The sequence below is a fragment of the Serinus canaria genome, chromosome 2, assembly GCF_022539315.1.
Source record: "Serinus canaria isolate serCan28SL12 chromosome 2, serCan2020, whole genome shotgun sequence".
NCBI classification, from domain to species: domain Eukaryota; kingdom Metazoa; phylum Chordata; class Aves; order Passeriformes; family Fringillidae; genus Serinus; species Serinus canaria.
This window is the reverse complement of record NC_066315.1, coordinates 54,868,925-54,883,471: the sequence shown is the minus strand read 5'-3', so window position 1 is coordinate 54,883,471 and position 14,547 is coordinate 54,868,925. Positions and strand designations below refer to the sequence as shown.

At 33.9% G+C, this 14,547-nt stretch overlaps 1 protein-coding gene across 1 annotated transcript in view; it reads right to left on the bottom strand.

Annotated features, from left to right (window-relative positions):
- CNTNAP2 (contactin associated protein 2) overlaps positions 1 to 14,547 on the bottom strand; it is a 1,093,089-nt gene that overhangs the window by 646,283 nt on the left and 432,259 nt on the right. Inside the window, exon 4 of the mRNA XM_009093851.4 lies at positions 2,646 to 2,793. Within this exon, the coding sequence (XP_009092099.2) occupies positions 2,646 to 2,793 (148 nt within the window). The remainder of the gene's footprint in view (positions 1 to 2,645; positions 2,794 to 14,547) is intronic.

The window sequence follows — 14,547 nt, the reverse complement described above, 5'->3', positions numbered from 1 at the left end:
CAAAAAAAAATTAAAATTGTGATATACTGGGCAGCCTTTTATTTAGGTAATAGTTCCAAAAATTGGGGCAGATTTGAGTAGAAGCCTGTTTTTTAATCAGGCTTTTAAAATTGGTGATTATCTAAATGGTTAGTTCCTTAAATGACAGAAGGATTAATCTGGAAATAACACTGGTTAATGGCAGTGCTTATATTTATATGCAAATATATGCACTTCTAATCATAAGGTTAAAAACTTGGCCTCTACCAAAGGACACATCTACATGGAAAGGTGCAGCATTTACACCTGGCTCCAAATAATTCATTTGAAGACAAGCTGGGAATTTGTAAACAGTACTCCCTAGTTACAGTATTCATACCAAAGGGCTGCCTTCCTCTCTCTTTACACAGTTATCTTTTAGTTTTTCTTCTCAGCCGCTCTGCTGCTCTCTACTGATACCATTTTTGGAGCAGCACAATTCCTGCATGTAAAAACCACACTGCATTGAAGCAGAAATGTTGAAGGAAAAGTCCCTTTACATATAAGACCAGACTATATTATTTTTAATCTTACAATAAAAAAATCTCCACTGATTACTGAAATAATTTCTAATACAAACAGACCGGTAATATTCTATGCAGTAAAATTATGCAATTGTATTGGGCCACCTTAGCTCTTCTGTGAAGACACATTGTATCATTATTTTTATGGTTCCTCAATTGTGTCCTTGCCAGGGGCTTTTTATTTTCCTCCAAAAGTTCAGCAAGCAAGCAACTTTCCATCATACAACTAAAATAATTTTGTCAGCAAGCTGTGTTTTACTTTTTCTCACATTTACTTTAAGACTCTAAAAGTATCTTGTTGCGTACCTACAGCATTTTGTCTATTCATTTTATCAAAAAGTACCATTTTTATGCGTAAATATTGCAGTAAGTATGTGGGGTTTCTTGTTTGATTCTGCTACATTTTATCTTGTTAAAGAGAGTTATATTTGACAGTAAACTAGATGTTGGTTTCTTGTATCAAAGGCCTGAATTTACATTTGATGTACAAGCAAGCAGGTATACTTAGAAGCAAAAATTTATTATGATGGAAAATTAGCCATGCTGTAATGTTTGGTGTACTTAAAACAGCACATAAAACATTTCAGCAGTATGATGGTAAACACTTGTTTATTAAGAGCCATGTACTGAATAATCAGAGTTGTGCCTAAAACTTCAGAATCTCAATTCTCTTTGAGTATGAATTAACCTAAGCGTAACCTACAGTTCCTCTGGCACCAGATATCATAGAAAAATTGAATAGTTTGGGTTGGAAAGGACCTTTAAAGGCCATCTAGTTCAATCCCTCTGCAATAATCAGAGACACCTTCAACTAGATCAGTTTCCTCGGAGTCCCAATAAATCTGAGTTTAAATGTTTCCAGGGATGGAGCATCCACTACCTCTGTGGGTAAATTGCTACAGTGTTCTAGAACCCTCACTGTAAAAAAACATCTTCCTTATATCAAATCTAAATTGACCCCCTATTAGTTTAAAACTATTATGCTTTGTCTTACTGCAACAGGTCCTGCTCTTGTATTTTTGCAAATATTTATAACAAACATGTGTACCCCCAGTGCAGCAGCACTAATACCATACCATTTGATTTCTCAACTAAGTTCCAGCTGTTGGGAAATTCTCTGTGATTCAATATACATTTTTAAAACGTTCATTGTATGGAAATAAGAAAAAATAGTATCAAAAGTCTATTCCTCATGGTTCAATTGGTGTTGAATGAAAGTATGGAATCTGTTGGCTATCTAATCATAAAAAAAACCAACTGAAATCACAGATTTTTTTGCTAGTCAGGATGGTAAAGGACTCCAATAGGTTTTATGTCACCCAAGGAAGTTAGTGATGAGTCTTCCACATTTTATTCTAAGGTCTGGCTATTAAAAGACAAACCTCAAATAGCATTTTCCAGCTAAAATACCAACAAATCCAGGAAACTGCCTAAAAAGTTCATAGAAATAGGATATTATAAACTCAGTTTTGCAGGCTTGCCAACTTAAACACTGGCTGGACTGAATTAAAGGAAGGGCATAATTTCTTAAAGTATTATCAGTTTTGCTCTTAGCCATGGAAGCACTTATACCATTGCTCACCCAAATTTCAGAAGAAATTCTGAAGACACATTCAAGTACTCAATGAAATATCACAGAAAAACGTGTCAGATATTTAGACACTCTTAGCTATTCTGATAGAATTCCTATTTACTGCTTTAATTTTATCTCTTGTACCTGGAAATAAATTACATCCTGTTTCCATTTCATCTCTCAAGACCCAACATGACATGACCATGCTTGAACATGATCTCTTCTTCAAATGTCCCAATCAAGCCTCTACAATAGCCAAAGCCTTCTACAACAGAAACCATGAAGATGAAAATGAGTAACTTCAAAGCAGTATTGCAAATCCCAATCTTGCATCTTCCAGAGAAGAACAAGCTATCAACTCAGAATTAAAGTTCCAGTAAATATTTCATGAAGCCCTAGGTAACACAACTAGCAATCCTGAACCCAAGGTCAGGATTGCCAAAGTCTTTGACATTTGCATTTAATCCAAAATTCGAAGAGAGTTTTTATTTAGAGGTGGGAAAAAAAAGGATCGTCATGGAAAAACTTACAGTAGGAGCAACCGTAGACTTCAATTCTTAATCCAATTTGGCCCTCTCCATTCCAGTCCAAAGGAACTATCCTCACATAGCGAGCAATAACTGGATGTTGTAAATCATGCCGGACCACGCTGTCAGAGTTTGTATTTCCAGGAAATGCCTAAGGGATAAAAGAAAAAAAAAAAAACCAGTTCTAGTGCCTATATGTTTGGCATCTGAAGAAATACATATAAAATCCTGTACTAAGTATCAATAGTGGAACAAAAAAACCCCAAATAATAAGGACGACTATTGCAAACCATAGTCATCAAAATATTGAAAGAGATAAAATTTTAGTTGGTCTTTTGCTTACAGTTATAGGAATAGCTAATTACATGCTCAGACACTACTTATTCAAAAAATATGTCTTAGAAGAATAATTATTTTGTACCATGCATAGTAGATCCAGCTGGTGGTAGATGTAAGGAAGATGCACAGGGTCCTTTCTTTAGTGGACTCACACAATTAAAACATGTTAACAGTTACATTCCCCTTAATTTTTTTGTGCTGCAGCTAAATGATGACAAAGGCACTCCTCACTTCATAAATAGGTTAGTAAGAGACATTAATTAGTGTCTTTGAAGTACTTATATATTTGGGTGGTATAAGGAAGTGAGCAGTCCTCTCTTCTGAGCTGAAGAGAAGACAAAGGAAAGCATACAGTGACCAATGACAAAACATTCTGCTGAGCAGCTGCCTGCTTTCCTTGTCTTGTTCTAGGAATCCCAGAACCTCAATGCTCCACAGTTCAAGAACAAATTCCATTCGGAAATGTTTTAATTTTATGATGCTTGGTATTATTTTATCAAAACCCTACTAAATGTAGGTTTGCTGGTTGTTTTGGATCAGGCTTATTTGTATTTTTTCATTTCCTAAAAGTGTTATGGTCAAAGGAGGCTGAGTATAGGAAGACATGATATTTTATATGTAATATAATTAAATTATAGATAAAAAAGTCTCTCAAAATCAAAAGTATTTACTTTAGCTCTCCAAACTTTTTACCCTGACTTGTGCTTTGCCAGTCCTTTGTCAGATAGAGAGCTGATCCCACCAGGTACCTGGCATTTCCAGGGTTCCTACTGCTATATGAATCGGTAACCTCTGATGAATGCATAAACAGAGTCAACACAGAATAAGTCTTTCCCAAATAAATAAAACACATTCCATTTAGTCTCCAGCAGAAGAGCATCTTTTAAACACAACCTTCATTTAAATAAATGGGAAACAGTAATGCACGCTTTGTGGATAATGCAAATACCAGGCCAGAATCTATTATTGCAAGACTGAAAAATCAATTTGCAAGACCCTGAAAATTATGCACAATTGCTGTAAAATCTCCTTTTCTGGCCAAGAGAATTTAATAGTATAATTTAGATCCACAACTCTAATAGGAGATTTTTTTTTTTTTTTAACAGGGAGTGAATCTCTGGCTAAAAAGAAAAATAAAAATATATAATTTTACAATAAGAAACCTCCTTGCAAAACTATTTTTTCAGAAAAAAAGTGTAAATACCTATATAAATTAGACAAGATTTTCAGATTATTAATCTCATAAAGTCACTTAAATATTGTTGCCATATATCATGCTTTTTCTTCTACCCAAACGGGGAAAATTATCAAAATGGCTCACTTATCTGTAAAATACTGTCTCATGAGCCCAGCTCCAAAATTCTTTGTTCTATAAACCATTTCTCTTCTTGTATTGGATACTAACTTCCATAAGCTGCTTCATATTTCAGCTCACATTGCAACAAAAAGACTGGGACTATTATTAACCACTTTTTCAAAGGTAGTGCTCCACAGGACAGCAACAGAATAAGAACAAAAAAAAAGATAAGAAAATAAGTCCCCAAATCCTTTCTAAACAGTGCTTTTGAACATATATTAAATAGAGCTTTCAAACATATTCATGAAGATTTTTGTCACTCATAAAGAAGAAACTGTTTAACTCCAAACAATTTTCAAAATTTAACAGGGCAGGTTTATAGGACAGATAACATATTTTAACAGGCCAACTAATACAGTTTAAAATTAATAAATTAAATAAATCATAAATAATTCAGCAGATTTTACAGCAAAATTTATGTGATTTTTAAATTTCACTTTGGCTTTATCAATATCTTTAGCCACCCCACTGTACGTGGGGACACCTCAGAGACAATCAGTATAGTTCTCTTTGCATAACTACAGAACCTGGAGAAAAGTAAAGGTAAGGGTTTGGCAAAATTGGAAGCAAAGCTATGGAAAGTTAAGATTCAGAATCAATTTTTTATCCTGTACTTCAAGAACAACTACATTCTAATCAATAATTAAAAATGGTAGCGCTAAATTATAAATTCACATAAGTATTGTAATGAAACAGCACACAGCTTAACAGTAGTGTGTAAGTAGAACTGGCCAAAATGCTTTTAGCTTCCTGTAAAAGGTCAGATTGCAACCATTTTACAGTAATCAATTCTATAAACAAAGGAAGAACATTGCAAAATCTCCTTTTGAGAAAATGCTTTTTGCAATAAAGGATTAAAAAGAAATTCTCAGCATTAAAGAATTAAGGAGACACAGAATTAAGGAGACACAGAAATGACTGAAATGTTAAGTGAACAAAAGTGGACACTTTCATACTTTAACCAAAGAGTAAAATGATGGAAGGATGGTGGTTAGATCCTCAACCAGGTAAAGAAAAAGATGTTTGCAATCTCTTGGCTCTCTGTGAAGCAGAGAAAAAAATCCATGTATTTCACTGAAAAACATCACTACATATATACAAGAGAATCTAACTTAGTTAAGGGGGAAATGAATTCTTCACCTCACTTAATTCAGGTGAAGAATTCTCCATCCAAATAATGATCTATTCAGAGACGAGTACTAAAATTGCTTCAGTATAGGCTCTTTCTAGGATGATGTAAAAACAGGGCAATGCATGGAACAGGAGGATGACATTTCTGTTCCTAAATGAGGAACTACTAAATTTTTTTCATAGCTTTTTTTAATTACTAGTACTTTTTTCTTACCACTTTGATTTTATATACTCACTGATATGGTCTTGATAGTTATTTTTTGCCTTTTTATCAGAGGAAGAAATAATTTATGTCTCTGAATGTCTAAAAAAAAAAAAAAGTCTGTGCTTCTAGCTTTATTTTGACATTTCAATGGTGAAAACAGTACAGAGTTTGGCTCTATAGATGGCAGAAACAGGAAGTAGATGTACCATTAGAAAATATGGAAACATCCACAGGCAGGCAGAATATGTCTTCAGGAAATATAACTGGGTTTTTTTTGGACTCCAAGGTGAGCTAAGCATGAACCTGACTAAACCTTGAAATTTTTATTTTATAGAAACCCCCTAAATTCCAAACCAAATATTTTTCTCAAAAACTAGAAGGATTACAAAAGTGAGACATTGACAGCCTTGGTTATGGCTGCCCCCTCTGACTGCACAAAAAAGAAAATCTGGAAACTGTTTTTTACTTGAGTTTTCAGGAATCTGGACCATCAATGAGCAGAGCAGGGCTGGCTGGGTGCTGGAAGCTCTCCACCAGCAGTGCAGTGGAATGATATTGGCACTGCAGGGCAGATCAAATCCAGGGGCCCTAGAAAAATTCACATCATGAACTGGTTCTGCACAAGCTGACTGAAATCCACAGTAGATTTCAGAGAAGACAAGATGTTTAAAAAATTTGTTTCTTCTTTATTACTTGGACATTTAAGAAAAAAAGACAAAGCCTGAACTTCATAAATTCTTCTTTGTTGGTGAAGATTTGCTTAATACCTATGAAAACCCAGACCAACTGTGTCATTCATACTCGAACAGCAAGAAGAGGATTGGGCAAAGAAGAATATAACAGATTAACTTCAAGAAGAAGGGGGGAAAAATAGATGTAATAAAAATGGTAAGAAAACAGGTTGCAGAAAGAATGATAGCAAATGAAAAAAAAATTATAATGCATCAGAAAGTAACAGATCTAGGTTATCTCCATTTTACCTCAGTTTTGACATGTCGCTGTACTTTCATGTGTGCTCTTGGGAGTAAAAATAAGTCATAGGAAGCAGTAATCTTTTACTTGAAGAAACATTTCTGCATTTTCTCCATTGAACAGCACAAATAGTAACACTACAATTTGCATACTGTACTCTTTCCCTAAAAACAAACCCATTCAAAGCAAAACAACACATCTACAGCATTCTGCATTATCACCTCACACAGAAATGCATCTGAATAGAAAAAAAAAAAAAGCCATCTAAAATAATTAAAAGATATAGCAGGTATTTCCCTTACCCCAAATGATGAAGTCCTCAAATGATTGTGCTGAATTTCATCTTTGACATTTGTGGTTATAAAAGAACCAGAATTTCTAAGAGCTCCGGATTAACAACAAATGGGATCAACTAAACGTTATAATGCTGATGATGCTGGGCTCAAATGAACCTGATTCTATTACCAGTGCTAGCAGTAAATCCCAATTTCAGTGGCCATCCAAATACTTCCCTCAGCCACATTTCTCTCTTTTATATAAATGTGTGTGTGTATTTATATATATAACCACAATGTTATGTAGTGCTAAAAATTTCTGGAAAACTACTCACATACTCAAAGTGAGGAACATCTACTTGCAGGCTTTTACTAGAACTGAGTACATTTTTGTCCTATGCTCAAAACCTTTCCTAGCATTTTTTAATCAGATCCATCTTTTTGTTCACCTTACACCCTTATATTCTCTACTGATTCCTAGGAAGTTTACTTTCAAGTTCAAATTCCCTCTTTGTATGCTGAAAACATATTCTAACCATGCATTCATCATAATTTAATGAATAATATAATGGAATTATCTTACATGCAAAGACTGAAGCCAAAAGCTTATTTGCTGCGTTTTACCTTTCACATTTCAAAACAAAACAAAATGATTTAGCAACATAACATTATTGATCTTTATAACAAAATATGCCAATATTTTATAGCCTTATAACTACTCTTTTACTCAAAAAGAACTCAACCTCCCCTACTGTAACTTTGATTTTTTGGTATTTTCACAAAAATCTCCAGAAATCTCTAATTTTCAAAAAAAAAATTTAAGGAACATTGGCAATTTTTATTCTCAGATAACTCATAGGGATTCATTTCTGTATAATGTACCTAGGAAATATTTTTAAAATTTAAAGACAGAAAATTGAAGGGCAAGATATGATACCTGAAAGAAAAATTACAAATATGAGCTTCATTATCAAATCTGTGAGTTTTGATGTATTGATGGTTGCAGTTTTTCTTTTAAAACCAGAAACAAAGGAAACTTCTGTACACAAACAAACACAAACAAAAATCCCCACACCCTTCCAACTACTGCATTCAGAACATGACTCAGTAACTGGTTGGAAGTGAAACATTCTTTTATCTTCTGGTACTGTTGTAGGATATTATCATTGTTTAATTTACTTTGAGTAATGAAGCCTAAACAAACAAACAACTCCCTATCCATCTTGCTCATAAATCCCAAACATGAGAATTAAGTGCTTTTCTCATACTTCTATGTATAATTGCTCATCCTTTATTTATGCAGAGAAATATTACCAAGTTATCTGAAATTTGCTAGGGAAACTGACTTCTTTTAAGGACTGGACAGCAACCCTTTGTTGACTTTGTGTCATTGGAATACTTGAGGCGGGACATCCTACAATGCACATGTGCACAGACTGAAGGGTTTTGTTTTTCTTTTACCCAGAACTCCATTTAATAACCCTATTCCCCTGACCTTTAGAATCATGAGCAAGGGACACAGACATATGGATGCAGTTAAATTTTACTTTATGGGACATCACAGCATCACAGCAAAGGCACCGACAGTGTCACCAACAGTTTCTAAAAGTCCTGAAACTAAATACACTCTTCTAGATGTGTGTGAAATATCTCAGTTGCAAAGATATTCTTCCCTTTTTGGTAAAAAACACCAAACATAACCTGTAAAAATTTTAAAACAGATATTAACAAAGCTCCTAAATTATTTTCCAGCCTGTATAATGAAGAAGAAATTTCAATCCCTATGCTGAACTATATAGGGTTTTTTCCACTTGACATAAAATGGGAATAATCTTAAAATTATTTTAAACCTAAGCTATACACGAAAAAAAAAAAATATATAATTAGGGTTGTGAAGTCAACACTACTAGTAGAAGTTATGTTTCCTGCAGAGTCTTAACAAATTCCTGAATATCATTATGATATTAATTTATGTACATAATTACCTGCTATTAATTCCCCAGAGATTCATACAGTTCCTAGAGAGAAAATTGTGATTATTCATCCTGATAGACTAAACAACTGAGGCTAAAATACCTTGAGGTTTTAGGGTGGTTTGTTTGTTTTTTTCATTTTTAAACATATCTAAATTCAAGAGGAAAAACACATGAGCTTGATGTGGAAAATTTTGCCAGTGAAAGCCTGTCCTAGTCTTTTGCAATTTGTTCCCAAGATTTAGTATCCAGCATTTACACTTTGATTTAAATTGAGAAAATACAACCTTCCCACCACTGAAAAACATTCCATCTTTGTTGTTGAGATCAACTGATTGCTTTATTAGTAATAGCTTCTGAACACATTGGGGAGTAATCTCGCTCTTAGTCTTAAACAAACTAAATAGATTTTTTTAGACACTTAGACACTGCAGGACCCACTCCAGGAGCAGCGTGGGGTTTTATAATGAATAAGACTGGTATCTTTAAGATAGCTCCTTTATTTGCATGAGAGAATGCAGTACACCATGTCCATGCCTGTGGACTGCCAGATGGGAATGGGCCATCTTCCATGAAGTTAACAGATAGAGTGTGCCCTGTAGCACAGCTGCTGGATTCTGTCTGTGACAGTTCCCATGAGGTGCTAGACAACAAAGTTGCAAAAAAATTTTCAGTGGCACTTAGTATAGTTCCAGGGAGACACAAAATGATTAGGTAGTTTTGACCTAATCTTTCACCATCTCTGTTCCACATATAAAATATGGAGTAAAAATGAAATTATTTCATGGTGATGTAAAAATAAAATAACTCTTATTAAGCACCTAGTCAAGTATTCATTCACATGACTGTCTAAATTAGAAAGTGGAGCCTTTTGTGGTCAGTGAAGCAAAGTGGGTGATAAGAACTAAATGAAAATCTTGCCACTCTTCACTTGCTGCATAGTGCAAGATAAATTTTTCTGGATACAATATAAATGTATTCTACAAAATAAAGAATGCGATCAACACCTTAGTTCCAAAAAGTTGCCCACAGACTGATTCATTTTAAAAGAGAAAGAATACAAAAATCAGTGTAAAATGGTTGTACAGACAGGATAAAACCGGCTTTTCTGTACAGAAGTTGTGAGATTTTATTCATTAATACACAAAAAATTACTTCTGCTGCATCTTCTGAAGAATGAAAGAGAGACAAAAAGAACATGTTTCCACAATACCTAAGCACAATTGCAATCATTACTGAAATAATAACAGCAACAGCTCTCTGATCCCTGGCTGCTGCTCCATGGAGCTCAGCAGTAGCAGGAGCTCTCACCTTGAGAAGAAGGTCAAACGCAGAGGAACTCAGGTCCTTGGTTTCTTTCCCTCTCTACTACTGATGTATTTAGAATTTTTTGCACACTTTGATGATTTTAAAATAGCTTTTCAGTAATCTTCAGAACAATACTCATTGTCTCACACTTGTCTCAAAGCTTCTTGTATCACTTCTGCATAGCCCCACTACTCTACTGGGTTGCTGGCCACCCAAAATGTTGAGGCTGTTACCAGAGGGATTAGGGGAGGAAAGCACAAACTCAGCAGTGTCATTCCACACCCCCTTACTTAGTGCTTTGGATTAAAAGACTAAAACTCCCTGCAGGAAAAAGTACAAAGACAAAATCTCTTCTAAATACAGTTGAGAATCATCTATCTTCAGTAAGGGCATAACAACTAAAGGAGGCTTTTTAGCTCTTAATTAGTGAAATATCAATCTAAACAGCAATCTTTACCCATAATAGAAAGTACTGATTTTCACTTCAGTTTATAACTATTAATAAAAATTACTGTACTTGCTGGTTTTATAGTCACTTATTTTAAGTCATATGTGTACATCATGATTGATAATATTTAAGGTAAAATTTTCTCAGTTATGAATAGTTTTCATTGCTATGTTTCATCTGCAGAAGAATCCAGGGACTGCTTTCCAGATCATTCCAATTCTGACTAGACTATTAGCATGCAAGAAATAACTGTGAAACAAAACTTTGCATATCTGAAATAGTTGCAAGAATACAACTGTAAAACAATCAGTGAGGAATAAAGTCTGGTTATTCTGTATTAATTGCTTCATATAGAAAGTTAATATTGTATACTGAGATAAACAAACTTTGAACACAAAATTTAAATAAACAGGTGTTTTTCTTTTATGCTTTCAGTATCTATTTAATGCTGGGATTTTAGTTAATTGCAAATAGCACTTATACTCTCCACAATTCAGATAAGCTTCCCAGTAATGGGAAATAAAACTGGATTAAAAAAGCCAATAAGCAGTCTTTAAACAGGTTTCAGCTGTTCTTAAATGATATTAAAACACTACAAAATTGATTTATAATTGTAGGAAAATAACAATAATGTATTAGAAATAGTTTTGAATTTTTTTTTGTTGTTTTTGCATGCTTCCAAGTTGCAAAGTTTACGAAATAAATGAAGTTCACATATAATATTAAGTGAAGATTTAGCAAAAATTACTAAAGAAGAAAAAGGAAAAATAGCACTATTGCCATCTAACACTAACATGTTTCAGTTTCTAGCTGTAGTTAAAATAGTCTCATAATAAGGATGAAAGAAAATAAAAGTAACTTATCTAAAATATTTCACATGCACTAAAGTTAAGAATTCCAAAGGGTGATGCAGCTATTAATATCAAATATGATACAAGAACTCACTAGTAATTTTCCTTTCCTTCCCTCCTGTTCACCCTTGGCAGAGCCCATTTTCTAAAAAACACCACCTTCATTAAGATCTTCCTGAAGAAGGTTCACAAATTTACAGCCTTCCAGTCTGTGAACTACGACAAGAGCAAAAAAAAAAAAAAAAAAAAAAAAAAAATCAAAACCAAAAAAAAAACCTGTAACCAAAATATAACTATGAAAAACATCAATGAAAAATGTGTAGATTCTTTCTGAAACTCAGTGTAAGGCTAAAATGAATTTTAGATGCAGAGAATCATAAGCAAAATGGCATGTGAGTAAACACAAAATTCTTGTCTCAGGAAGAATACCTGGAGTAGGATTCTTCCAAGCAGTCCTTTCAAACTGATCAAAGGAATATTACTAAGAAATCCCCAAAGGCAGAATTGTAGTATATGACAGGCTTCAGACATACTAGATTGTCCTTCAACTTGAATTCAATAGCTGCTCATCTTTCTAGGGAACTAAGGACAGTTTTAACCACTTGACTTTTTGAAATGATACTAAAAAGCCACAAGAATATTTTACAAAGGAATGTGGAAATAAATATCAGAATTATCAGAAGATATCTCTTTCTTCAGGGATTTATTTTCTTTTTTCTTTTTTCCTGCTAAGATGAGCATGACTGAAAGAATTTTGGGAGAAATGCAGAATTCTTGTGTTTCTGCTCAAGTCCATTCTCAGTCTTCATACAAAATGTGTGCATCTATATGAGAAGTTCAGAGTAAGAAGTAATTGATTTGAAACCCCTGTGAATTTAGTAAACTGTTGGATGTCTTAACAAAAGAGACAATAATGAAATAAGAAATTCTGAAGGTCCTATTTTTGTTTTAAAGTATATAATTTGATTTCATCCCATTCCCTCTTTTGCAACTGCATGCTTTAAAAGGTTTTATTTTTCTCTTTTGCAGAGATAATATGCATCTAGAATTCCCATATGCTGTTGTTTTGTTCAGGTTTGCGTCAACTACTACTCCAAAGGTAACTGCATAAACATCTTTTAGTTGAAATGCCTTCAAATGGCTGCTAGCATCTGAAATAGGAAGATTTTCATAAATCAAAACTTTGTTTAATAATCACCAAACGTAAATCTAGTTTGAAAACAATAATTGAAAGAGAGAAGGGTTTTAAAATTTTGATCACCTGTCCACTTCTTTCCTTACAATTCATTAAACAAGTACTAAAGTGATGTAAAGGCCTAATTTTCTTTCAACAGCGACTTCCTAAATTTAATTTTAAGCTGTACCATAAATCTTAGGAGATTGAACATTAGAGTCAATTGATTACTAGTTGTGTGCAAGCCATTTCTTTTTTCCTCACAAGCATTGGCAGTTTTATCTGACTCAGATATTTCTGGTTTATTTATTTTTGGCAGCCAGGATACATGCTTCCCTGGCCAAGGAGGCAGTGACATTTTGAGTTTAGCATAACTTCATTGCACTCATTTCTATCTCTTAGCAGGATTGACAGCCTCCACGGCCACTAACTTAAGAGTTAGATATCAGTAGAGCAACATTACTGTTATTAATAGCTTCATGTGTCTTACTACTCATGTAGAAGGAGAAGGTGGATTTTCTGATGTAAAAAGATCTTCATTACTTAGGTGCAATATTCATCTTACAGGATTCTTATTGCCTGTGACAAATTTGCTGCAGCACAGAGAAGATGGTTATGGTTCTGTTCCTATGTGGAAAAGGCTGGAATTGATCAGGAAAAGGCTAACTGATACTCAGTGAATCTTCTTGTATATTTTTTTTTTGCTGAAGCTACGTCACATGACACTGCTGTTTTCCAGCAAGGGAAAGTGTTTGTGGCATCACCATCTTTAGTAGAGTGAAGACACCATTATCTTGTTCCTATAAGTTTGTTATATCCCTTTCGCTAAAACTAATACAAGATAAACCAAAAACATCCTATTCTGGATATTTATAGGAAAGAAGGATGGAAAGACAAAGGTACCAGGATCTCCATACCTTTCCCTGACTTCTAGACCTATTTATTTACTGCCTGGAAGTATTTTGAAAGTGCTCAAAACAAATTTGGAGCTCTTCAGATGAAAAAGGCCATCATAATGTTACTCTGTTTCTCTACAGGATCACAGAAAGCACCTGCAGGAAATGCCTTTACAGACATTTGATAAAACTCTGTAAATACTTGTAATAGAATGAGCACAGCAGTCAGGAATGGCTGCTGGCAGTTGTGTTTGCTGCTTACTTGCTGTGTGAACTGAGACTGACATCCCAATGCCTCTGAAACTCATTCTGCCTGTAAGACAGAGATAATGCTCTTGGAAGTGTTTGTTGAGAATTAATTAGCTATTATTTATGCACTGATTCTTTAAAAACAAAACCACCTAAATAAATAATTAAATAAATAAAAATAATTAAAATAAAAATAAATAATAGTAGCAATAACAATTGTTTAAAAAACAGCAAAAACAAAGAGATTCATTGACTTTGGTGGCCAGAGGAGAGCATTATGATAATCTGTTCTGGAGTTCAGAAGACACAATGCCAACTCCCATGCAATAGTTCAGTTAACAAGTTCACAGTCTGGGCTATAGCGTATCATTCATGAAGTTATCCTGTCTTGATTCCAAAACTGAAAGTGATAAAAAAATCAAATTTATCATACCCTTACAGAAGCTTTTCCATACTTATATTAAGTGTTAAAAATTTGCATTATTTCTACTTGGTTTGTTCATCCAGTCACTGGATCCTATTACGTCTTTTGCTCTGTATCTAAGAATAGTTCACTATTACAGATAACTTCTTTTTAAGAACCTGGCAAACTAGGGAGAAAATACTCACTGTGTTTCTATAACATTAAAATAATCAGGTAATTAAGCAAAATATGTTATTTTTCTGGGAAAATCTGCAAAATGACAACATGATCTGGCTTCCAAAACCCTTTATGGCTTTCTTTTAA